General features: G+C 41.1%; 1 protein-coding gene across 1 annotated transcript; it reads right to left on the bottom strand.

Moving 5' to 3' along the window:
- Nucleotides 1–27,100, bottom strand: NELFA (negative elongation factor complex member A). Its single transcript, XM_058024518.1, has 11 exons — nucleotides 26,861–27,100; nucleotides 19,278–19,449; nucleotides 18,023–18,184; nucleotides 17,023–17,112; nucleotides 15,052–15,182; nucleotides 14,811–14,880; nucleotides 13,865–13,953; nucleotides 12,614–12,725; nucleotides 10,192–10,448; nucleotides 9,087–9,186; nucleotides 1–7,592 (listed from the first exon to the last, which is right to left on the bottom strand). The coding sequence occupies exons 1-11, from the start codon at nucleotides 27,068–27,070 to the stop codon at nucleotides 7,408–7,410; spliced, it is 1,578 nt and encodes a 525-aa protein (XP_057880501.1). The 5' UTR covers nucleotides 27,071–27,100; the 3' UTR covers nucleotides 1–7,407.

Below are 27,100 nucleotides of genomic sequence, written 5' to 3'. Positions count from 1 at the left end.
ACACTGAAAATACGTACCCAAAGACAGCATATTTTGAATTTACATCTGTACAAAAAAAACCAAACAAAAACCAATAGAAAACATACGGGCTATGCTATAGATGTGACATTTTACAAAATGACAGTTTTTGTTAAAGGCACCAGATTCCCAGAGGGCTCTGGCTTAACATTTTTTAGTCTTTTTTTCTTTCCAGTGAGACCTTACTATGAAAATGTGATTCACTCTTAAACTGCAAGATGCCAAAGTCTCAAGATTCTTTTATCTAGACAAGTAGTCTGCACTTTGACACAACTTAGTGAGAGAAGTTATCAATTCCACATGGAGATATCAAGCAACTACCAAAGGCTCCTTCCCACTGTATCTAGGATGCCATGGTATTGAACTGAAAGATAAATGGCAAAGCCAGCACTGAAAATCAGGTTAACCCACAAAATACCAGCCCAATACTAGAGTGTTAACTGTACTAAGCCTAGACTGGTTTGTATGGAGATAACTACAAAGCATTAGAGTAGCAAAAGAATGAACAGAAAGATGGAATCTGTGATCTCAGCATCCTTCTTGGGCTCCCTTTCTTTGTTACACTCATTTCACTCTTTCTGGTCCTCACAGCACACATGAAAGAAAATGGAGCCTTCAGAAACCTAGCACTTCACCATAGGGCAATTTGTTGAAGAGCCCTGGGTATGATGAATGTGCTCTTTCTCCCCTAAGAAAAAGTCTGGACAGGACAGGGAAATCACAAGCCACTTTCATTGATTCTTTCTGCAGTATTTCATACTCAAATCAAAGAACCTAATTCATATCATGCCTAGGCTTGCACAGACAGGAGCTTCTCTACAAGCAAGGGCCAGAGAGAATGGGACATCCCCCTTGATGAGGTGCAGTTCAAGCCCAAAGTTCTTAAGTTTGGGCTTGCTATTTCCTAAAACATCATGCTTGGATAAAGGCATGAGGAAAGGAGAAAAGCAAAGCTTTAAGAAAACTCTGAATTACTTCTCTGGTCAACTCAATAAATCTGCAAGTCATTCTAGAGTAAAGAAATGCTTTTGTTTAACCTTCCAGCACACACCAAGCCTCACTGAATAGCTACACATTCAAGTGACTGAGTATTCAAGACAGAAAACATTAAGTTCCAAGGCCAGACTTTTTTCTGTATATAACAATTCCAATATATTGGAATCTCAATATTGAAGTTTCCCTTTCTGATTTGTCTGGCATTATTCCTACTTCCAGAACACAGATTTGATGATTTAATTCGCTGAACCAAAGAACTCCATGTAGTTTTATTTCTCACTGTATCACTTTAACAATGTTGCAGAAACTTCCCCTTCTTTAGGCATTTAGACACTTAATTGATTAACAGATCAAGTTGAAGTAATCCTCTGGTATTGAGGGTCATAGAGCGACTAAAAAAAATAATTTTGCAGTGTTAAACTGTCTCATCATAATGAGTTTATGGAATTAAAAATATACTATATTTCTACGTAAAATTTCCATTTACTGCCTATGACTGACTTTAGACAAACAGGCCTGGAGACCAACTGCATTATGCAGCAATTACAAACAGCAGCATGGTTAAGCTTCCTACATACTACTGCACTCAAATGACTCCACTGCATTCTAGAAGGGCTTCTTGAAGAGCAGAGGGACAGCTGTCTCCTCCCAAAGCACAGCTCTGAAATGCAGGCCTCTGTGGCCCCAGAAAGTGTACTGAGGGACCACCATTAATCTCAAGCAAGCCAAAAGAGCCACCACACAGCAGCTCCTAACCACAACTGAACTGCACAAGTTTTGCATCCACAGTTTACAATGACAGTACATGCCCCTCAATCCAGCCCATTTTCTAAATGCTCATTCTTAACAACTGTGATACTTGCAGCTCATCCAGCAAGCAGGAACAGTTAAGACAGAAGTATCATACACATGTACAGAAAACTGGTCATCACAAGGAAACTTCAAAACCTGAATGCAGACAACAAAAGGAATGTCACTTTTCTTTAAACCTTTCTTCTAAAAGATGAATACTTTATCCTATCATTAGCTCTCACTGTGTAACACTCTAAAACCAAATAAGTTATAACCATAATACATTCTACTAAACTCCTAAAAACTAAAACTCACTACTCACCCTCACTTGTCAAGCTGTTTAAAAAGAGAGGTTGGAATCAAAATTGCAATCTACATTGTTTCTGAAATGGGCAATTCTGGGGAGGACAGCCCCATGTGACAGTTATATGTGAGTAACTTTCACACTAAATCATGCACAACACTCTGTAACAGCAGCAGCTACCATCAAACACCCCCCTGCCTGTTACAGGAGCTAGAACATTCTGTGTATTTGCTTAAATAAAGTTAAGAAATCTATACTTTTGGTCACATCTTAAAACACTGTAGAATACAGGGCATTTTTAAAAAATATTATTTATACTTGCCCTGTCCTGGTGGGTAGTTTGATTGAGAAACAAAGATTAAAATGCAATAAAAATTCCCCAATTAAAAAAAAAAAATCTAATCAAACATCTAAATGTTTTTATTAATATACAATGTACTATGCAATTTGGTCTGGTTTTTTTTTTTTCAGAAAAAAGGAAAAAAAAAAAAAAAAAAGTCCCATTTAGTCCTAAAAGTTCCACTTCAACATGAATCTTTAAGTCAGCCCAAGGTACCTCCTCAACATATCACCACTCTGCTACTCATCTTTGTATTTCTTCCTCCTAAGCAGCATTCCCAACCAAGCACAGCTCCACACACAAGTACTGGCAGAAACCAGACACTGAATTCAAGACTCCTTCAAATAGTGAAGCTGTGTCCCAAGAAGGACTCCTGACTAATGCACATAAATCCTCTCAGTAAATGCCAGCTTTGCTTGCAGCATTAAAGCCAGATTACACCAGTGGTATGAACACAGTTATAAAGATAAAAATGTGCTTCTACTAGCAGGGGACAAGTACAAGGCACATTTATATGCCAGTATAATTGTGGTCACATTAGCAATTATACTGATAAAACTACACTGGTAAGAACCACAGCTACAGTCATTAAAAACTTTTTGGGTCAGGGTTTGGCAATCAAGCAGCTTTTGACTACTTGAGGCATTAATAATGCCTCAAGACAACAAAACTACTTCTACTCAGATGTGTCTCCAACATTTCTAGGGCCATTTTTAAATTAAGCTCTAGTTGATTTTGAGATGCAGTTGTTTCCCTTCCTCCAGGTAAGTGATGCTGTGCTAAGGGCTTGTTATGTAAGAGCCATGATCAGCTTCTACCCCAAGACTGCTATAGCAAGAAAATATCACTTCCAGGCAGCAACAAGCCACAGTTACTTTTATCATTTTGATGGGTTTTCTCTTCAGAAAGTTATGATACTCAATTTTTGTCTATCTCAAATAAAGCCAAATAAAGATTAACTCATGTTGGGCGTGTACATTGACAATACAGAGAGTTAACAAGATGTAGGATATGGGGTAATTAAAGTGATTAAAGCTGATGCTCCCCAGAGGCCCCATGGGAAAGGCACAGCTGCAGGCTGGAGGGGTGGGAGTCAGCTAAGGGGGGAGGAGAGAGAGAGACACTGAGTGACAGCTGGGAGTGAGATTGTGACTGGCTGAAGGAACACGCAGTGAGATTGTGACTGGCTGAAGGAACATGCAGTGAGATTGTGATTGGCTGGAGGAACGGCTGACAGCGTAAGAGCAGGAAGCTGATTGGATGACCGGACATGCGAACAGCAGCACAGCAGCTGAGCCAGCCAATGGGTGCCTTCATTCTGTTAAGTTCTGTTAGGCCTCAGTTTGGTTTCAGTTATGTCAGGTTTCCGTTTGGTTGAGATTAAAGGTATAAAAAAGGGCCGATTTCTACAATAAAACAATTTCCTTTGGATGCATAAGGGGGTCTGTGTCACTTTGTTCCCACTGCTGGCTGGCCCAAACAGGGACCTATAAACATCCCACTAGATAAAGGAACTGGCCAGGCAGGATGCAGGAAGCATTTGGGAAGGAACTCTGGAATTTAAAGTGTGTGCACCTCACTGGGAGGGTGAGTAGACCAGCGGGAGAAAGTATGGGAGGTGGAATATCCCTGAAACAAAGCAGGAGCTTGGGCCAGGTCAGGCAGCTCCTACATCAACAATCTATTAATATGGCTGATGTGAAACTACGCACCTTGCTGGACTGGGTGTCTAATCAAGTTACAGATTTTCCCTTTAGTGGGTGCCTTTGATCAGAAACCTGGCAAGCAATAGGGCAGAGACTTTTTGATATCACTAGGGATGGCTTGCAGGCACCTTGCTACATGGGAGGCAACCATGGCAGCCATTAAAGGAAGTCACGCAAATGTTGGCCATTACGCGGCTTTGGAAGTTAATTCCCCCAAACCCATATAAGACCCCAAGATGGACCCAAACCCTGCTGAATTCCCTTATCCCAAGACTAACCCAAGCCCCACAGAGCTGTCTTACCCCGATAAAACTCCCTGCGTTCTGGCCCCTTTGGCGCGCAACTCCCACATCACGAGCAGGTGGCAGACTCACTCCCGGCCCAAGACGGCAGTGCAGTAGTCCAGCGTTGGCAGCAAAGCTGGGAAGCCACCATGAAGGAGGGCGACTTGGTGGTCATTTGAGCCTGCCCAGCAATACAGGCACTGAACCAACACCCAGCGTAACAAGAGCTAGACTGTAAAGTAAAGAACTGAGGGCGCTAGTAAAAGAAAGTGGCATATTCTCCCATCGTGCCCTATCTACCTTGAGTCTATCAGTACTGCACACATCCTCACACTCTATGACTGGAAAAGCACAAGGAAGATGATTTTAACAGTGATGCAGTTTGCAGTCAGGCTAACTGATTACTGAGCTGTGTACAACCCAGGGGGAAGCGCTGCAGGATAGAAACGCACCAGTCGCCATTGGGCCGCTGACTGCAGAGGGTCACTTTGCAACTCCTGCAGTGCAGGCAGCCTACCCCTGTGATGTATGTGATATCATCACTCACCTAGCCCTGCAGGCCCTGCAGCGACTCCCAGGGACGGGTATCAACTCTAATGTGTCTTTTGCTGAGATTTTACAAGGTCCAGCAGAGTTGTTTGCACAGTTCCTGGACAGACTGCATGCCACGCTCTCCTGGCAAGTCAACGATGATGAGACCAGAACACAGAATAACTCTGGCCTTATTCTGCTGCAGCAGCTTGCATTTACAAATGCAAATCAAGACTGGAACAAAGCACTGCGCACTGCTGGTAACCTATGTACTTGTGATATAGCAGATATGGTTAGAGCATGCCAAAATGTGGGAATTACTGCTCATAATATTAACTGTCTGGCAGAGGCTTGAGCTGCGCACTTCCAGTTTTGGACACACATCCCGGGAGTGCTGGCTGGGTGGGGTCAGGGTGGGCCTGGTGGTCACACTGACATCACTCAGCTCGCTGCAGGTGGCCTATGGCCAGCCACAGGCATATCAGGGACTGCCATCTCATCAAGTATGGCAACATCATGCATGAAGCGTGGCCCAGCAACACCAGCACAGCCAGCCCACTGGCTGTCACCAGAACACTTGTCTCGTACATCCACCAGAAGCGGCAGTCAGGGCACAGGGCCACCAGGAGCAGAGGCAACCAGGGGGAGCAGACCACACTGTTCTGGGGCATGGGGCTGCCAGCAGTGAGCAGGTGGCTCCCCTGGCACAGGCACTGCCACGCCACCCTTACAGCAAGCCCCAGCGTTGTTGCTGCAAGCCACCAGGACCTTGTACCTCTGCCTTGCTTCCTCAGAGGAGCAAACCTGCCTGGAGGCTGCAGGTTTGGCTAAGACAAAGAGATGTTTCTTTTGATAGTTTTGAATTGGTTTGTTTGTGACAAAAAGGTAAATGGTACTTTCAAAGGAGCTGTATATATATGTACATAGTTATAGTTATTTACAAGTTATTTATGACAAAGCCAGCTGTTCTGTGAGTTATTACTGAAGATTTCTTTTAAGGATATGATAGGAAAGCCTTCCCAGTCTAGGTCGCAGCTCTGGCCAAGCCATGGCCTCGACTGGCAAGGAAAAGTATGCTATCAAACCCAGATGTTTGCTATCAAACCCAGGTGATATCAAAAATAAGACTCACTAGCTTTGCAAAATCTAGACCCCTTTGAGGTAAACAGGGAAGCTTCATCCAGAAGAGACTTTCCAAGTCCTCATTGTGAAAAGAAGGCTCTTGGGAGATCCTGGGTGATAGCAAAGCGTATACGCAGATGTAAGCTTCACCTTGTTAATTTCATTCAAAACTGAATTTTGTTCCTGTTAAGTGTTACTACTCACACCAGAGAAGCCTATGTTACAGGTTTTGAAAAGCTGTAATAGTTATTATTGTTGTCACTGTTACTAATGTCTTAGGAATTGCTTAGGTTTTTCCTAGTAAATTTTCATTGCTTAATAAAAAAGAGGGGGGGAAGATGTAGGATATGATTATTAAAGTGATTAAGGCTTATGCTCTCCAGAAGGCCCCATGGGAAAGGCACAGCTGCAGGCTGGAGGGGTGAGAGGCAGTTAGGAGCGAGGTGAGAGTCAGCTGCGTGACAGCGAGGGCGAGATTGTGATTGGCTGGAGGAACGGTGGACAGCATAAGAGCAGGAAGTTGATTGGATGATAGGACACGTGGACTGCAGCACGGCAGCTGAGCCAGCCAATGGGTGCCTTCTTTCTGTTAAGTTCTGTTAGGTCTCAGGTTGGTTTCAGTTATGTCAGGTTGAGATTAAAGGTTTAAAATAAAGTGATTTCTACAATAAAGCGATCTCCTTCAGATGCATAAGGGGGTCCAGGTCATTTTGTTCCCACCGCTAAAACAAAGCTGCTCAATCTCATCCTATGACCCAAGCATAAATAAGCTAAACATACAGTGGGTACCTTTAGACACTGACATCTACCATTTGCAATAGTTATACTGCAGCTGAAATACAAAATTATCAAGTACCGACCTGTAGTGCTTCATACATCCATTCTTATGACAGAACTCATGTTGCCAAGGAAAATGTTTTTATAATAAAGATCTGTGCCCTCAGTTAACAGTAAACCGTGAGTGACTGCGCAGTAGTCTTCTCTTCTGGTACTTAGCAGTAAGCTGCTCCCATCTGTAACCTTTCAGCTGTGATCTCCTTTTTCAGCATCCTGAACAAAAACACACCAACAATGTCCCCCCCTCCCCCAAGATCATCCTTCCCTCTCCCAAGATTAATAAAAAAAGAAATTAAGTGAGTTTGACACCATCAAACACATCTGTGTTCACTGAGCTCAGTTTGGTTGAAGAGCACAGCTTCTGCTCTGGAGGGTAAAAAGAAATGTACACATGAATGCCATTTTGTACAGTTGACATACTCTATGAGCTGGTTGACTCTAAACTTGATTTGGTCCAGTCTGCTGCTGCTGCATCTCTTAGGAAACATTAGTTATAGGTTTGTACTTCTTGAATCTGGTCCATTCACCAGTAGCATAGTTCATTTCAAAGACTGTGTCAACCAACATAGTGGTGCTGCCCGTGCCATCTGCCTTTGGTAAATCTTCTGTATGTTCACTAAGTTTAATTTGGATGATGTCACCTTGTTCTTGGCAAGGATTCTCTGCAGAAACAAGGCAAGAAACACGTTATACATTTCAACAGAACATTAGTATATACAACAGTATATTAGACAAGACAGGGGGTTCTTATGCTTAAAAAAATCCCCACAAAACACAATCAACAACTTCAAACCCAAAGGTGAGCAAACCAGACAAAGATTTTCCTCCTCCATACTCCTGAGACCAAGTTTTAAAAATAACAAAACCAGACCCCAAAAGACAAAGCTCAAGGCTAACATAATTGCAAGAACAATTAAAAAGGGAGTAAAGCCTGCCAGTGTCATTTCTTTCTACCTCAAGAGTCAGAAGAGAAGATTATAATTTAAATGGAATTGGTAAACTAACTACCCAGAGTTACTTTACTTGGGAGACATTTTGTAGTTAAATGCCTCAAGAATTTTTAGCTGTTAAGGAAGCCCAAAAAGCTTCACTGTCAGACCCAGACTCAGGTCCGTGCCAGTAGAAGTTTTAAATGTTACACTTCAAGGTACTGGAATGATGCTCAAGAATATCAGTTGGCAGTTATTTATCCAACCTTCAGAAGGTGCTGGCATTATTACTAAAGGAATTCATGTTAATATTTACTTTACTATATATGTATATGTGAATCTATATCACACACACTTCCAAAATAATATTTTACCTTACATTAGAAAAGGCTGTCTGTGTAGATATTAAAGTACAGCCTCCTAGTGCAATTTGAAGTAGCATTGAAAACACCATCATTAATGTAAGAGGGACCAAACTCAAAGCTCAGGGATCACCACAGTAACTCTGCTCTGCTCATTCTCACCAGTGTACTGCGTTACTCCACACGCATGAGCCACACTTAGGCTGCAGGACTCTGGTGGTTAGAGCCCACAAATACCAAATTAGAAACCAGAGCTAGTGCAGATGATGGAGTTCACTTAAGGACTCTTAAGGCCCTTCTCATCTTACATCCAGTAATCTTCTAGGTAAAACAGCTTTGGTCTATCAAGGCCAATACATAACAGGATCCAGCTATGAGACAGCTTATTTCCCTGTGATTCACAGCACCAGTTGTCATCTAAAGTCTCTGAGATAACAATTGCCAGTTTCTAAAGCAAGGAATTAGCAAAGAGGTTCTGTACTACCCAGCTGGTACATCAGCTGGCCACAAAAGAATTTACATTCTTGGTCCTCTAGGCAGAGCAGTTGCAACCAACCACTTTGTTCACAGCTTACCAGCTGCCTTGCTTCTCTTCAACCCTAAGCCCTGATTCTACACTGAGTTCAGTTATATCATGGTCAGCAGCTTTTCTGACAGACCAGCTGACTTAGTGGAAATAGACCCTAAAGACCCATTTCCAGGGAGTTAAAACTATAATTCATCAAAGTATGTAGAGTCCAGTGTAAAGCAGAGTCCAACACATACAAAGCTAAAGCAAAGCACATTCATATGCACATTTAGAAATGCTGGGCTGTATTTCAGATTTGTGTATTCAGGACCAAGCCAAATTAATATCAATACATGCCTCTGGATCCTGCCATGAATCCAAGTATAAGAGCCTTTTCTGGCCTTGTAACTTTGTTTGCAGTCTTGAACATTTCCTGTGCAGCATACATTTGCTCCCTCTGTAACAGACACAATAAATGTCAATTCAGTTGAGAAAAACTCTGCCAACAGGGACCACTTTAATATCCACAGATGACCATAAAAGAACAAGGCAAAGGTTTGTAGGACCTACAAAAAGTTAACAAAAAACATCTCCTAACCTCAAGGTTTCCCCTCTGCAATACTTATACCTAACATGCACAGCAGTTCCATTGAACTCTGGACATTGAAAAAAGCACCTCACTTCAAAGAGTTACAGAAACATGTGAGAGGCTTAATATTTATGTTATCCATTTTGTGTCCTTTATGACATTAGGGAAAAAAAGAAAATAATCCAATGCTTTCTCTACAATCCAACAAACCCAGGCTTACGATAATTTCAGAGGATTTATTTTCCTTTAATAAATGCAGTAGAGTTACTGAAAAGAAGTCATCCAGCTTGCTAAAGGTAAGATCTTGCAAGCCAGGCTTACAGATATGGTTAGCAAAGTCTTCTGATCAGTTAAGCTTGAACTGGACTCCAAGCATGCACATAAAAGTTACCAAACCAGGCATATATGCACCAGGAATAGGAAGCTTCAAGATATATCCCCACTCTCAGGCTTTGAAAAATGTGTAATGGGGGGATGAGGTGGATCAGAAACAAAATCTTTTACCTTAAAATAATCTATTTATGTATTTTCTCCTAGTACAACTATGTCAGGACAATTTTAAGCAATTTATATTATGTGCAATTGGCTGGGCAATTTCTGCTGGAAATACACCCTTCTCCCAAAATTCTTTATAATGAGCAATACATTATTTTACATAACAAACAGCATCCTGCAACATTAACACTGCACAACTAAAAATGTTCTGAATAACATTAAGACAGCATGCTAAACCACAAAGTATTTTTGTAATCTTTGGTTATAAAAAAAGCAGCCTCAACCACTCCATAATCCAAAGGCCAAGAAATGCCAACATCTAAACAAGATCCAATCCACATCAAAACCATCAGTCAAAAAGAATCTGTTTTTACTTACTGTGAGAGAGAGGCTTTTCTTCGGTGGTGGCTGTTGCTGAGTTTGGGGGGCCACTTGTGGTGCCTGTGCCGCCGGGGAGATGGCAGGAGGTGTGGTGGGTGTTAGGGGTGAGGTAGGTGTAGCTGCAGGGGGATTAGAGTTGCTGTTGTACATGGGGGTTCTTTGTTTGAACTGTGCAGGAAGAGTGGTAGTAGCATTTGGAGCTGCAGGCTCTTCAGTCTGTCTGTTGGTCTGCAAGGCCTCTCGTGCAGAGCCAGCTGCAAAAACCAGTCAGGATAGTTAAAACATTATTATCCACAAATAGGGATTAGCACCACCAGTGGCCTTTAAAGAAAGCTAAAATCTCTGATGATTCCATTTTAGCACCACCATTCAATATGCCAACTAATATCCATATGAAAAAGTTAAGAGCTAATGCTCTTTCCACTCAATTATCTTTAGAAAACATTAGACAACAGAGTAATTAGCTGTTCCATATGGATATGCTATATTTAGCATCAAATCTGATGTTTAATCAATATCCAATTTATTAAACTGAAACTGCAATACTTACTTTTCAGTTTATATAGCTCTAACAACTGTACTCTGATCCTACCAGGATTGTTGCTGAACTATTACATAGAGCAAGTCAAAAATTATTTCATCAGTTTTTACCTAATGTAGCAGCAGCTTTCAAAGGAAGTACCATTAAGATACTGAAAATACAAATATACTTTAACAGATGTCAGAATTAAATGCAGTTTTCACAAATCATTAATTATTTAAACACTAACTCCTAGAAGTTAAAACCCCACAAGGCTTAACTGTTCTTTCTCAAAGCTGATCCATTCACCTGCAGTAAGGAAGTTATACTATTGCAGACCTGGCTGCAGTTGGAGGCAGCTCATGAAATCACAGCAGCTTGACCACACAAGTCACCATCTGTCCAGCCAGTGGTGATGACCCAGTGGACAGTCTATCCATGTTGTTTTGCAGCTCTTGGACACAGGCTGGAGCACCCTTCACAAACCTCATGAGCTTCAAGCTGACCTGTTTATCCTGTGTTCACAGAAGACTACAGGCAGATACAGATCAGAGCTACATTGGTGCCCTTTAGAGTAGATTTTAGGAAAGGAGACATCTCTGGTTCTCCACTTTGGCACAGACACAGCAATGGTTTTAGCAATACTGGTATTTTTCAGTAGATGTGGAACAATTGAGAGGATAAACATTTGCAGTATGAGATATTCCTTATTCTTTTACAAGTTTCATTACTGGCTTTGTCTCTGGTCAAAATAACTGATTTTCATAAAGTAATGTCTTAATTATGCAACCTCAGATTATATGAGGCCAAATCTGGGGATCTTCTGTGTGCATTGTCAATCAACCAAACAGTTTTATGTTCCTGGTCCCCAAGAAAAGCTAAATACTCCATACTACTAACGGAAAGAGTACAGAATAGAGAATTTTAAACTAGACTTTTCCTGCTGCTGAACACAATGCCAACACTCTGGAAAATAGTACTACAGCTGCTGACACACTGCTGTGTTCTTGGCTGCATTCCTTCTGGAGATGCCAATTTTCTGCCAGAGAAAGATGTGCGTGGACCTTCAGAGAGATTCTGAACTGTTTTGAGGCCAAATGAAATGTATCTTGTATCTATGTTGTTTTCTAAAGTGCCCAAAATGCAACAACTCACAATTAAAAATAATATATTAAACTGAAATGTTGGTTCTCTGTTAATGGACAGAGCTGGTAATGAATCCCAGCCATGCATATCTTTTAGCATAAACTGATACATTCTTTTAAAGACTTCACACACAGCAGGGAAGGAAAAATAAAATCAAGCTGGTTAAAATAAAACTGTAGGAAAAAAGGATTTGTACAAACTGTTTTTTGCTATTGGTAATTTTCTAGAATTGAAAATAACAGCACTTTTCAAAATATACAGTAGGTCAGCTATTATCTTTGTTATACAAAGGTAGAGGAAAAATGGATGGCTTAATCCCAAACTGTGTGAAAGGTAATATGCACTTGGCTCTAGAAATAAAACGGACTTCTGAAAGCAACTGTTTTGTATGTGCTAGCATGTGTGTGCATGGAATACATACTTCAGACTTATATTGATTACTCTTTGGGGATAGAAAAAGCTGAATTTTCTATTACTTTAAGAAAAAAATCAGGAAATTGTTTCACTTACTTGGCTTAGCTAGCAGTCACTCTAAAAATTTAGAGCCAACAATTATTTTCTTTACTTAGTTTAAATTATATGTCTGGTTTCCCCAGACTCAAAGGCTGGAGTCTTGCAATGGATATTATATTGCTAAGGTGGAGTTTCATTCAAGTTGAGGGACAGTAGGTTTGTAAATAAAAGAGCAGGCAGACAGTAAAACAGTACAGAGTTGCATTCATCAGGTCCCAAGAGCAAAGAAGTGTCTGTTACCTGGCTGTGTTTCAGAGCTTGGGATATAGGAGGAAGACGGCACCACACTGGGGGTAGCAGGTAAATAACTCGTAGAAGGTAGTGCAGGCTCATTGTTCAATGAGCCAAGTTTCTACAGAACAGAAAAGAAAACATTAAAGCCACACTGAAAGTATTCATGGGCTGTTTCTGCATTTTAAATGCAACTTCAACATTTGTTTTACTAAGACGTTCCTTTTGGGAACTTAACTGCAGCCTCCTCTTTTAGGAATCCTACCTAACAACACCAACTTTCTACTTCAAACATCAGAAATTTGTGCAGATGGCACTCTATGAAGAATTGCACTCTAGGACTAAGTGATCTGCCAGAAGAAACATGCTCTTCACCACCAGCAAGCAGAACCATGCTCATCCATGAGCATAAGGCCTGCTAGGCTCTCACCCAGGAGAACACAAAGGCCTCTGGGACACAGACAAGCAGAAGGCAGCAGTAACAGCACAGGCAAAAACGCCATTCCCACTGAAACAGGCAGCCAACATCAACATGACTGATGCCATCTACGATGGTGAGGGTACAGAAAAAGCCTCATTTTGTACTTAATTATACATGACACTGCATACACAGCATAAAAACAGCAGCATGGTTGATGATTTTACTGCCTGATCCAGCCTTTGAATATAAGGGGGTGAGAGAGGAAAGATGTTTTGGGGGGAGTAAGTCTAACAGACAAATTACTTAAGGTAGGCCCACTATATGAAATATGGACATTCTGTAAAATGTGGAACTTGCTAAAACAAAGATTCTCTTAGCACTCTGCAGAAAGAGAGGCAATGAACTTCACTCCTGATTCTGGCCTACCACTATCTGCCTGTATGTTGGCCTTGGCTTGTCACACATGCCCAGCAGACAGTTTCTCACTCAAAAGCAAGGGCAGGACATAACATTCTTGTAGAACCTATATCCTGAGGACACAAAGCTACACTGCAGTTTCTAATATGCTGGACCTGAAATAGGAGGAAAAAGGTCTACACATGACAGGTTCCTCCTCTCCCTGACTGAACAACTTCTGGCAACAGGTTTGCTTTTTCTTTGGGGAAAATGTAATGAAATTTTGAAAAAATTACATAGAAATATTTACATAAAGAGACATGTTTCAACAAGTGAGCATAATGCCATTACAGTGTTTAAGGGGTTTAGAACAGCCTATGTCAAGAGTTTTTTTTTTTTTTTGACTAGTTGGTTTTTGTTTGATTGATTTTACTTGGTTTTACCTGTGTAGATACAAGGCCAGCAGCATAATCTGGGGTAGCATTTTCTACTACTGTTTCTTCTTTGGCTTGCTTTTCCACAACTTCTGTATCTATTGCATAAGAATACAAGTGAGTCCAAACATTCTTTCAGAAATATTGAATATACTTTTTAAACAAAGATCTAAAAATGCATTTCTCAAAGTATGCTAAAACATGCTTGAAAAGGTATATGCTGAAATAGATACAGTAATCTCCAAACACTTTTGTTTTATAATGAACCCAGTAATGAACTGAACAACACTGTACAGGATACAGGAACTGAGTAATCTGATACAAGAAGGCATGAAAGCCCAAGCAACATTTTAATTGCAATTATGGTTTTCTTCTGAGGTGGTATTTTTTTTTCTGTAACAAACACAAAAAAAATGTTTTAGGAAAAATATGCTGCATAGTGTATATTCTTGATATGGTTAAGTAGGGCACAACCCTGTCACTTGCCTTAAAAGCACTGTATCAGATATTGTTCACTCGTTAAGACCTCAGCCAAAATTTTGGAAAGTGCTATAAATTTTTTCAACATTACTTTCACCTAATTTACATGGCCATACAGCCAGTAGAACTGAGCAGATGAAAATAACTCAGAAAAGTGCCAGTACTGAAGCCACTCACACACCTACAGGCTGCCCAAAGCACAACTGATTAGCTCAATCCTTTCACATGACTGAGTTATATTACCTAGGCCAAGGCAATGTGAGTAGGAGCACTGAAACAAATGAAAATCCACCCTTAAAACCTATTTTAGTCAGGGGTTTACCTCATTCACAAGTATTAGTTGGTATCACATCCCCTAATTTTTTAAGCTTAGCTCAGGCTAAGCTTTGGCAAATTAAGAACAAAATGGTACTACAAATCTTGATCCTATTTGCAGGTGTACTGACAGCCTTTGTAAGCAGAATGCTGTACCAACCTAATGTCTTTCTTCTTCTCTTTGCTTCACGACCAGCACCTACCATATCCAGCTCAGAGATATCTAGAAGCTAAAAAGAAAGACCACAGAGATTTTAATAATCATTGTTAAATGCATATAGTTTATCTATAAATATTATCCTCAGGTTTTTTTTCCTTTAATATATTGATTCAAAGCAGCAGCAGAAATTCACTTTATGTGAGAGAAGAGACCTGAGCAGACAAACAAGGAGTGCACCTACCTTCACTCCTCTTTCTTTGCGCAAAGGTGTCCTTGAAGGAGGAATAGGAGTTCTGTTTCCAGAAGGACTAAAAACACTGGGAGCTGAAGTACTCCTGAATGGAGCTTGTTTTGGTATTCCTTTGAGTGGTGCTTAGGGAAGAGCAAAGAAAGCAACAACTGAAATATGTGTTTAACTGGTTATGATAAATGCTTCAATGAGTTCTTCAGCTCTTCCCCTTTTTAATGCACACATTACCTGCCCTTTAAATTAAAATGTTTCTAATAAACATTATAATATTAATGTGGAATTAGCTATAACACTACATGTACCTCAAAGGTCAGATTAGGTTTTACTTTTCAAAAAGGGAATAAGGGCCAATGTCTGACCAATGCTTACAACCCCATTCTACATGAAGTAATCAAACAGGTGCACTGCTAACAAAGTCTACTTTTCTTATACACACAGATGCTTTCCTTACTTGTAAAAAATATACTCTGAACATGTAAAACAGTATAGGACATAAATTTTTGAATGCAATAATTGCCAAAGTTGGTCTTTGACTTTCACAATCAAATTACTTGATAAAATTGTATTTAACCAAAATCTTAGCCAAGCTCATGCAAGGCTATGGGCTTGTGATATATTGCAAAGGTAATGTACTGCCTCACACGGGTAAATCTAGAAAAAAAATGAAAATCTAGAGCAGCTGTTTGCACAAGGAGGAGGACCAATCTGGGTCTACAGTGCAAACAGACCACCTGCTATCTCAACACTCAGTAGCATCAGCTACACCTGTAAGCATCTGTTTCCTCACAACTCTGTGATGCTGCCACTCTACCTCACACTTAATGCTAGCACTAAACACAGCAATCTTTTAACTATTAAAAGATAAGGGATACATATACACATCTATCAGGTCTTTGAGCTTCCTGATGCCCTGATGATAAACAGAGAACTTCAGTTTGAGCTTAGAGACTCTGTATCCCTCTAAATGTTGTACTGAAAATGTTTCAACCACAGGACAATGCTCTGACCCATGTGAGTACCTTCCAGCAGAGCAAACCTCAGCAGGTCCCCAACTCCTGTTTCTGGAGGCCAACTAGCTCTAAAGGCCAGGTTCTAAGAACTGGCTTTAATAATTCAACAGCCAAGAACTAAGAGTCCTTTTCTATAATGGAAAAATTTTAGTTCGAATTACAACTAGATCTTTTGCATTTCCTGCATGAACACAAGGCCAAACATCAGCCCTCAAAGCCACATCTTAAATAGCACCAACACAAAGGACTTAGTACTTCATAGTACTTCCAGCCACAACACCAAGAAATCACTCAAAGGTTCCCATTTCAGCATCACTGGTGGCCAGGAATGTTATACCTGTGCAGTGACTTAAGAGTATGTAAATAATTTTAAACCCTCTTCTCACACCTTATTTGAAAAATTCAAGCAGTTCAGGAACTTCAGCAAACAGCTGAAATGCATTAATACAAAGCTGAAAGGATCATTCTACAGGTTTGCCACCTGGACTTCACTGCTCAGACTTGGCTTCAGAGAACACTGTCCCCTTTTCTTTCTCCAGACAGAATTATACAAATACAAAATAGTTTCAATCTACTTCACAGCATTTCAAAGAGCACAGCAGACTACTGTGATCCACTCTTCTCCCTTTTGGAGCAACATGGCTTAGTCAGGAGTTATTCCTGGAGTGATGCAAATTAAATTCCTATCAAAGTCTATAGGCATGATCTAGCTGCATACACTTTAGAAGCATGGCAGATATACTTGCCATTTGAAAAACCCCCCACACTGTTGTTCTTTCTGACAAGACATGTCAGAAATATTTAAGTATAAGGAGAGAGGGAGGCAGAAAGGGAGAAATCCTTTGCCTCAAAAAAAATTTAAGCTTTTGTAAAAAACAGATGGTAATTTTATTCTTCATCAAGGCTACTTTAGCAGGTTTTCTTTCTGAGAACTGATGAAAGTGAGCCATACTTGTTGTATCTATCTTCTTGACCAGTCCCCTGCCTTTGGCATGGAAAGGCACTCCTGCAGTCTTCTTGAGCTGCTGCGCAGTTTCTGTTGCTAAAAGGAAAAATGGCTTTAGTTATTACAGAACCTGTGCTGGAAATACATAACACAATGCTTCTTACATAAAATGTTATTAACTAACAGATAAAGAGATAGGAATACCAACAAAGAATTGTATTTTAATTAAAATCCAATTAAAATCCAGGTAATTTATGTGAAGTAAACACAGTATTTGGAGAAAATGCAAAATCAGTTTGACTGCAATGGACAAGGTGGCCTAAGCTAAAAGAAATTACCAGAAAAGGCAATTTACTCAGTAGAAATTTAAATAATTTTTAAAAGTTATATGACAAATTATGAAAATTTACAGATTTTGTATTTAACCAGACCAACTCAAATTACATGCAAGAAAGCAGCAAGCTGCTGCAACAGAACAGCAGCTGCAGTAAACTATTTTAAAATCACTTAGTTCAAGCAGCTGCCAATACATACATGTACACATATGCTGCCTTTTGTTAAGAGAAAACTCTCTTGGTTTTTACACACTATACAGCCACACTGAGTGAAAGAAAGCATTAATTAGCAGCCCTTGCTCTCTGCTCCAAAAGCACATGGCAAAATAAAACTGTCCTCATTTTACTTTTGCTTCAGGAGCTTTAAACAAAGGTGTCCTCAGTCAGACTGTTACTATACCAGGAGAGGACCTATCTGTGCTTTATGAAGCTACAGCTCTTTGGATGCCCTGAAATGTGAACAGCATTTAAATCCATATAAGCATTTTAATGCAATCCTGGCTGGAATGACTCGCACCTGCTCTTCCACACATCAGTCCATCCTCATCCAGAAAAGCTCTTGTAATAGAACATTTTAGTGTGCATCACAATTCTGGAGAATGAGACTGAATATACTCAATATTAATTGGCCTTTCACCATTTAATTTGTACACAATCTTAATACTACTTACACTTCTGCAAGAGTTCAGCTCTGAGAGTGGCACTTTTAGGTTTCCTTTTCAGCTGGAAATGTTTCACTGGGGGAGTAAGGGGCCCAGCCAGTGTTGTCAAGGCATTTTTGTTTAAGTATTGGCATTCCAACGGCAACATAGCTGAAGTTTCACATTCACTTACTGCATAAAGAGTTAACACAGTACACAGGGGTATTAGCACCTCTTTGACAGCTAATGACAAAACATTTTACAACTAGACTGTACAGGTGGTTTTCAATTTCAGACTACTTGTATAAACACCAAGAGTAATTTAGTTCCAATTATTACACAACATATAACCAGTTATTAGAATGTTTGCTTTTCCCATTAGCTTAATAAAAGTTTCCATTTTAATTATACCTAGCCAAATTATAGGTATCTTAAATATGCTGCTATTGTCAAAAAATAGATAAAAAAATAGATAAAAAATATTGAATTCTCGGATTCCTTAAAAATTACACATGAAAAACAAACTACTGAATAAAAATCCAAATGACAAGTGTGGATAGACAAATGATCATTTTTTTATAGAAAGAAAACAAAGTGCTTCCACCTCCAAGTCATTTAATTATTGTTTTGCTGCAATCTCCAGCCCCGAGATTGTGTCTGCCCATGGATGCTCGAGGGCTTTTTCCAGACAATGTGCTAAAACCAACGCACTGGAGCAGGAGTAGTTTTGCATCCATCAGCAGTTTTGCTGCTGTTTGGAGCAGCTGCTGGGCAATCTGCAGCTGCTTGGCCATCAGCAGCACAACTCTTCCTGAGATCAGCCTCCCTCCAGCAGCGATGCCCTGCTGTCCAGACACTTCCAGAGAGGCAGCCCCTGCCCAGGACAGTGGTGGAGCTTCCACACAAGACAGAGACTTGCTGTTGTCTTGGGGACCACAAATGTGAGTCAGAGCAACACAGAAAATATCTTTACCGCTAAGCTGCAGCACAGCCTGTGGTACTAAAGAATCCACACAACTTTTGTGCTGCCCTTCACACTCTGGGCAATAGCTGACATTAAATTCTGATGATATGTGAAAAGATAATTTAAGAAGCTACCATTTCTCAAATACCACAGCTCCCAGTCCAGTTACATTCCAGGTCATGAACTGTGGTAGTCCAGAGACAAGACAGTGCTTGTTCTTCTATCTCTACTTTAAGACAGCAAGGCTGCCTGTGAAATGACAGGTTATTCCTAAAAAAGTGCACCACATTCCTGCAATTTTTACCAACAGAAAAGGCTTACCTTTCTCTCTAAGTTCTCCTAAAATATCTTGAACATTGGGATTCTGTTCTTCAAGATCAAGGTTAAGGGAGCCAGTATCTGGAAAGGATTTTAAAATATCAGCTACCATTAAGACCCAGGGGTCTGAATCCAAGGTAGCGAGCTGGATAATTTCAGTCAGTGCCCCTTTCATCTAACAAAAAAAGAAAAAGAAAATCAACCAATTGGAAACAGTTTTAAACAGGTTGTAGTTGGATTTATTTAAAAAAGACACAAACATGCACAATGTTTTACTACTGGGGGAGGGAAGAGGGAGACTGTTTCCACACAGTTACACATTAACTCTAGAACCTAGCAAAGAATGAACCAAGGTGATTTTTTAAACTGCTTTCCCTCAATCTAACCCAAGTTTTGTTTTGAGCTTTTGGCAGCTCAAAGCTTTGTTTAGCACTGGGCATTTTCAAAAGCAGCACCCAAATTTTTACTTTACTGTCTCCTTGCGTTTTACATTCCTACTCCCTGTGGACCCACACCTTCTATTCAGTGATGGGAATATGCAAATACAACACAAGTTATTTAGAACAGGCATCTAAATGAAGATGTGCCCCTTGCCAGCCTACAGCATAATTACATAGACAGATTGCATCTGCATCATAACTGTCTTCAAAATATTACTTAAGCTGAGGCAAAAAGAACCTAATCAATACTGTAGTGTTTGACAAAAATTATATACTATGGGAAGTAAACATAGCCCTCTTAACATGCCATGAGCAACAAGATTTTCCATCTACCCAAAGTTTCATAGTCAGAAAAAAGTTATCTATTTTGTAAAATGTAAATAAATAAATGAAGTAAATTTTAAGTTTCATGGTAACGGAATTTTTTAAATTACTGACCAACATATCTGTTGGAACCATGACATGGAAATCAAGGTGACTACAGTCAGGGGTTTACTTCATCCACAAGTAAGTATAAAACCCCAAAGACTGAACTTTCTTTTTGTCTAAGTAAATTTTCATGTAAGTGTGACAGCACCAGCTTTAGTGAGCTAAGGTGTTTGAGATATTCTGTGTGTCTAACAAGCCACAAAATACAACAGTAAAATCACATGAAGTAGTTTATCATACTCTATCTGCATTGTATTAACACTGAAGAATGTACAAGTATAAGGAAATATATCGATTTTGATTTTTCACCACCCAATGTGGCACATATAGCTTAGTTACAGTCATCATGTCTCTGAACACAGGAAGACAAGCAAGAGACTCATCTTCACCTTCATGCTGCTTCTTTCCCTTATTTAAAGCACTCTTATATGACAAGATTTAATAAAATGAACTTACTCTGTGCATACAACTCTAAATAAAAGAAATAAATTTCTGCTCCCCATTCCTCTCCCATCCATTTTTAAAGCTCAGAGGCAAACAAACACTGGCATTTCTCAAGTCCTTTCATCTGCACAATGTTATTGCCCTCTCACTTTGGAAGGGTTTACAAGTCCACTCCAGAGCCAGTTTGTCCTTTACCCCCTGCATGTTTTAGGTCTCACACATTGTGTGCCTGTGAAACAATCAGTCCATCTGACCCAAAAGGAGCACCTCTGTAGCTTAAAGCTGGACCAGCTCCTCAGAGTGACTGACTGCAGTCACACAAACACCAGAACCACAAAGAGGGGAGCAGGAAGAACACACTACATGGGCCAGTTCCCATCTTAGCAGTGCCATTGATTTGCTTTGGATCAAGCACATAACCAGGAGCACACACTGGTTAATGTACTGTCAAATGTAACCAACCTCACCCAGTGGAAAGAATCAATTTCATAGGTTCCTGTCTTTGCTGGCTCTCTATTGCTCACTTATTCCTCAGTAAACATAACCCCACCAGAACCCCCACACACTTGTCCACCTCTCTATTCTAACCCTCAACTCCTTAACAAAAGTCACTTCTACAGTGGATGAGAATGACTGTGAACACTACCAGAGCAAAGTCTTTTGTTCTTTTATCTGTCCTAAAGGAATCAAGGTACTGATTTACAGAAAACCCCTAAAACATCCCAGAAGAGCTGATGAATTCATAGCTTTCACAAGCTTTTCTGTGGACACCACTAATGCAGGTAAGAGTACAGAATGTCATTTCCTCCGTCAAAGCAAAGTCAGAGGTAAAATGTCTCTCGCATCCCACAATTTACCGTTCATATCTGCTTCACAAAACTCCTGTTTGTACCAAAATTCGCAGAGCTACATGCCCATACTATGAACATTCCTGTAGAACTCTGGTCTGGGCATGTTGCACCCCCTCTGCTCTCAGGGTTAAAGTTCAGGCAGCCTATTTATGCCCAAACCCACTGCTTAACAAGCTTTTGGTTCCTTCAAGAAAGGAGCCAGGAAACAATTTGCTTGCCTAGCACGGGGCAAATAACATTGTCACAAGGCCTCAAGACAGAAAGAACATGGTGAAATAACAGACACTATCACACACAGGGAAGCAAAGCACACTAACAAGTGCTGTGAGCTAACCAGAGACCTTGCCTGAATATGGCTTTGCATTTAACAAGCCTGGATTCGAGTTTTGACTCAGGTTTGCCTTCAAATGGCAATTTAAATACATGTTCCCACCTCACTCTTCAACTGGCAGCTGAAAAGAAACATTTCATTTATGGTTTGAGAATGCATGAAATGCAACTCATCAGGGAATGCTACATGCAGTTTTCCTGTTATTTTACAGGGCAGAGCCATAATCCCTAATTCTTAATTGTCTATGATTGCAACACTGGGTCATTAAGACTCCCATCAGCATCTTGTTAAGCATGAATGTCAAGATTTGATGTAACACGTCCCAGTGTCTTTCTCATCTAAAACTTAAGGATCTTAAGTATTTTTATCAGCTTGCTGGCACACAAGAAAAGCACAGGCCACGACTAGAAACATCTAGCAAGCAGGGATCAGGCAGGATGGGAAGTGTCTGGGAACACAGGCAGATTAATAATGGCTGTGCAGGAAGGACAAACAGGACTGTGGGAAGGTATTTAAAAGGAAGTGTTACAAGTAACACACAATGTGACAGCTCCAAGATGACTACTTGCAAATATTTCAAATATTTATTTGCTTTGTATTTTGCCTAAATTAACGTGTATAGCCACACATTTAGACAAATGTATCAACAGTTGGCTAATGAACCAAATGAAGCTATCACCTTTCTGAGGCTATAGAAAAGATGGTATTTAATAGGGAGCTTCATTATCATTATAGAATATTTTCATTAAACTAAGAGCATTGGACTGAAAACACAGTATTAATATTTACACAATACAGACCCATGGGTCAATACCACTATTGGATGTGCTTTGCATTTTAATCATGAAAAAGAGCTCAAGTGGCCAAGAGAACTCTTGGATTAAAATATCCCATTTTACATCACAGAATAATAATGAACTCTTAAGTGCAGGCCAGAAAGGTGCACAGCAGCCTGTGTGCTCCCAATAGAGAGGGAAATGCAAGTGTCATGTCCCCTCTTACTGCTTTGCACCCACACTCCCCAGTCCCCACTTCCCTGCACAGATGGCTCCTGGTGCACATCAGCCAGTACAAGGAAACAGTTTTGATTTCTACTGTAATAAACTGGCAGGTCCCTGCTGGGACAGGGATCCTCCTCTCGAGACAATTCAGAGAGCACAGAAGCACAGTCCTTGTTCCAGACTTGGTTCTAACATCACAGTCTAACCCTGAACAAATAAATTAAACACTGGCATAAAAAGAAAGCTTGCACTTGCCATTGTGAATCAGGTTAATAAGAATATAATATGCAAAATAAACAAATATAACAGTTCTGCCAAATTCACAACTGAAACTCTGGTCAGCACTACACTGAGCTTTAGGCTTCATTTCAAACAAGTGCAATTATCTAGAAAAAAATTAGCAGCTGAAAAGCCATAAGATTCAAGAGTTTGTAAGTTCTTCCCAGAGAATTACAGTGGGACAGGAATTTTTGGTAACTGCCTACAAAACACAATTTAAAATGAAAATGAAAGCCAATTATTCTTATTAGTCAACAGGAACAAACATGCAGTAATGTGGTTCACAGCATGATAAAAAATTAGTTTTATTACCTGTCCCACAAGAGTATTATGAGGACTAAGTCACTTACATTTATACAGTATCTGGAGTGTTGAATGAAAACATTATGAAAATTGAAAGATATTACATATGAGGATAAAATCACTTAAGTGAAGGACTGAGCTTTCAAGAGGGCTCACTGAAGATTCACTTGTCTAGACTGAAGCTTTCACAGAGATTTAGAAAGGACCAGGAGCAATTAAATCCCTTCTAAACTAAATACTACCAGTTTCCTTGATTCCCACATTGCTTTTTACTCAAATGTCTGCTCCCAAATGGTTTCTATGTCATTCTAAGCTGTCATGAAAATGCTACTACACAGAAAACAGAAAAAATTATTTTGAAGAGAAAATAACTCCCTTGAATCTGTTATCTAGAGAGGGGAATATCTTTTAACATGTAACATATCCTGTAACTGCTATTAAGATTCCCAAAGCTGTACAAAGCTGATGCAATACATTTTCCAATACAATTAAGCTTCCAAATGCCAGCTCAGTGCTTCTCGCACAGGATCGATGCAGACTGGCACATGGCACGGGAGAGACAGATGACTTTCAGAAAGAATAATTCAGCACTCTCATGCTCCAGTTCAACCATTTTCACACATGGGGGTGATTTCCAAGTGAGAAATTCACTCCCAGGCAGCTGCAGCTACCCTGTCCTGGCAGGAAGGCACCGCCTGCAGCACTCCCCAGCACACAAGCAAGGCTGCTGCAGAGCTGGGCACAGCACAGCCACTCTGGACACAGACATGTTTAGCTATTTTTGGATATTGTGTGCACAGCACAGCCACTCTGGACACAGACATGTTTAGCTATTTTCTGGGTATTGTGAGCACAGCACAGCCACTCTGGACACAGACATATTTATCTATTTTCTGGATATTGTGAGCACAGCACAGCCACTCTGGACACAGACATGTTTATCTATTTTCTGGGTATTGTGAGCACAGCACAGCCACTCTGGACACAGACATATTTATCTATTTTCTGGGTATTGTGAGCACAGCACAGCCACTCTGGACACAGACATGTTTATCTATTTTCTGGGTATTGTGTGCACAGCACAGCCACTCTGGACACAGACATGTTTATCTATTTTCTGGGTATTGTGTGCACAGCACAGCCACTCTGGACACAGACATATTTATCTATTTTCTGGGTATTGTGTGCAAGGTATGCCATGCCAATTGAAACATTGGAATTTTTGTTACTAAGTTAGGTGACAAATCTGCACAAATAAAACTGTCTTAGTAAACTAACCACAAATGATGAGCATCTGATATGACAACAGTCCTTTCTGTCAGCAGTTTGGTTACATCAGCTATTTTTGCCATCTATAAAAGGAAGCCTGTAATAATAATAACATTAGGCCTACCAGCAATGTTAAGGGTTTCTGCCTCAAGGGTTTTTCTATTTTTAACCTTTTTTAAGACCCTTCTCCCAGTTTAAGGAAAAAATCACATGTTCCTGAAACAATTAAAGATGCTAAGTGTAGATCTCAATCAAGAGATCTCAATCATCAGTTTACAATAAAAGATTAAGCTTATGACTGAGTTAATGAACTCTGCCAAACTGAAAAATCCCACAGGATTTTGTTACAGCAGGAACAAGAGCTTCACATTTGGAACACAACTGATCACTGTCAGTACACAGTAAAAGGCACACTGACTGGCTTTTCTCTACACTTTATCTCCACAGCTAACACAAGCACAGATCCAGGAAAGCTGCTGGCAGCTCTTCCTCAAGTGTGGTTTAAAATGTTCACCCAGTGAACACACCTGAAGCATTTCAACGAATTATTTCAGTTTGTTTGAATGCTGCTCCCTCAAAGAGCTGCCATGAGTGCCATTTATGAAGGTCCTTAAGCTCTTTGAAGCTCTTTTCATTCTAAAAACACCACTGATTTTTCTAAACACTGCAATACTAATTTCTGCCAGGCTACTTAGGTCACAGGAATTTTGCAAACTCACAAGTTCACACGAGCTCCCATCCCCCTTTCTGGCCTAGATTATTTTGTTTGTCCAGAACACGACCCCATTTATCATACACAAGGATGACACTTGTTCACTGGAAAAGCACTAAACATGAATATCATGTTTTAAAAATCAGCATAAACATGCTGAACTAGAATTTTTTTTAAAGTGACACCAGTGTAACGCAGTGATGAATCATACAGATGCATATGGCAAGACAAACATTAAATGGTATATGGCAAGACTTACACTAAATTATTTCTTAAAGGTGATGCTTGCCCATTTTCAGCCTAGAAGTGCACAAAAGCTGAGCACACAACAATCCCAGTTACATACCACACCCTGCCTCATATATATGTATATTTAGCTTAAGAAGCAGCTGTCTTAGCCAAGAAAGACTGGTGAAAGCACAGCTACTCTACATAGGAAGGTAAAAACTAACTCCACACCACTTCCATGATCGTTACCAGGAAATACTACTTTACATGATGGAAGCAGGAGAGGAATTCCTTCAGTCTGGCTGAAGAAACCTAATATTTCCAGACATTCTCCAGCTATTGCCCCAAACATCTGTAGCTGCCTACTGGCAAAAATAAACTGGGTGCAGATGAGGCATGGTCCAGGGCCAAGTGAAAAAGCCTGCAGAGCCAGCTCAGACTCGAGCCAGCCAGTTAATTAGCTGGGGTAGGACAACAGAGGAAAGCACCAGCTGCTCCCAGAAAGGTAAAGAGAGGGAAACAAAAATCATGGCAATTTTCCCCAGTCAAGACTCCTCACTGCAGGAGGGTGGGGAAAAGCACTGCTCAGTGCAGACCCCAGATCTTCCTCTGCCAAAGTTTCAGCACTTGCTGCTGTCCTCCCTAAAGCCGAGATGCTCGACCTGTGACACCTACACAGCCGCCAGTGCTGTGAAGGAGCGGAGGAAGCTGAAACACACACACGGACCGCTCCTGAACGATCCTGCCTCTCCGCTAGCCATGGCACAACCACTGCCTCAGAAAAGCCCTCTTCGCTAAAAGGCACCCAAAACACAGCGCTGCAATGAGTCCCTGTGGGCCACACAACGGGTTTCGTGTCCAAACTGCTTTCAAAAGCCTAGTGCCAAGCAGAGAATCCCCGAAGAGCAGGAAGAGGAGGAGCAGCAGCAAAGCTCCCACTCCACTCACTCCCTTATCGCGGGGAATCTCGGCGCTTTTCCTCACACCGAGGACCGAGCCTGGAGACCTTCTCCACTTATTGCTGCCCGTCCAAGGAAGGCTGCGAGGGAGAGGCGGGGAAGGCTGTGGGGACCAGCCCTACCACACGCCCCTGGCCTGAGGGGCTGCGGCCGCTCGGCTTCGGCCCGCGGGCAGCCCGGGGTCTGTCCCCCCTCCCCGCAGCCCCCGTGTGGAAAAAAAAGGGCGGGCGGGGGAGGTGGTGCTGGCACTGCCCCCCTTTCTCCCCTCAGGCCATCTCCGACCTCTCCCCCTCACACACACACGCTTCCCGCTTGGCTGCGTCTCCCACCCGGCTCTCACCTCATCCACCGCCCGGCGGGGCAGGTGCAGCATCCCCAGGAGCAGCTTGAGCTTGACGGCCGAGGAAAGGCCGTGGAAACAGAGTCGGATGTTGTCGATGACCGAGGCCGTGAGCAGCGAGGCGATGCTCGGCGGCGCCCACAGCTCGTCCGTGGAGCCCAGTTTGTTGTGCAGCCACAGGCCGGTGTCGCTCTCCCGCATCGACGCCATCTTGGGAGCGGGGCGAAAAAAGAGGGGATT

This window comes from Melospiza georgiana, chromosome 5 (genome assembly GCF_028018845.1).
Source record: "Melospiza georgiana isolate bMelGeo1 chromosome 5, bMelGeo1.pri, whole genome shotgun sequence".
Taxonomy (NCBI): domain Eukaryota; kingdom Metazoa; phylum Chordata; class Aves; order Passeriformes; family Passerellidae; genus Melospiza; species Melospiza georgiana.
Note: the sequence above shows the minus strand (reverse complement) of the source record. Positions and strands in the feature narration are given on the sequence as shown.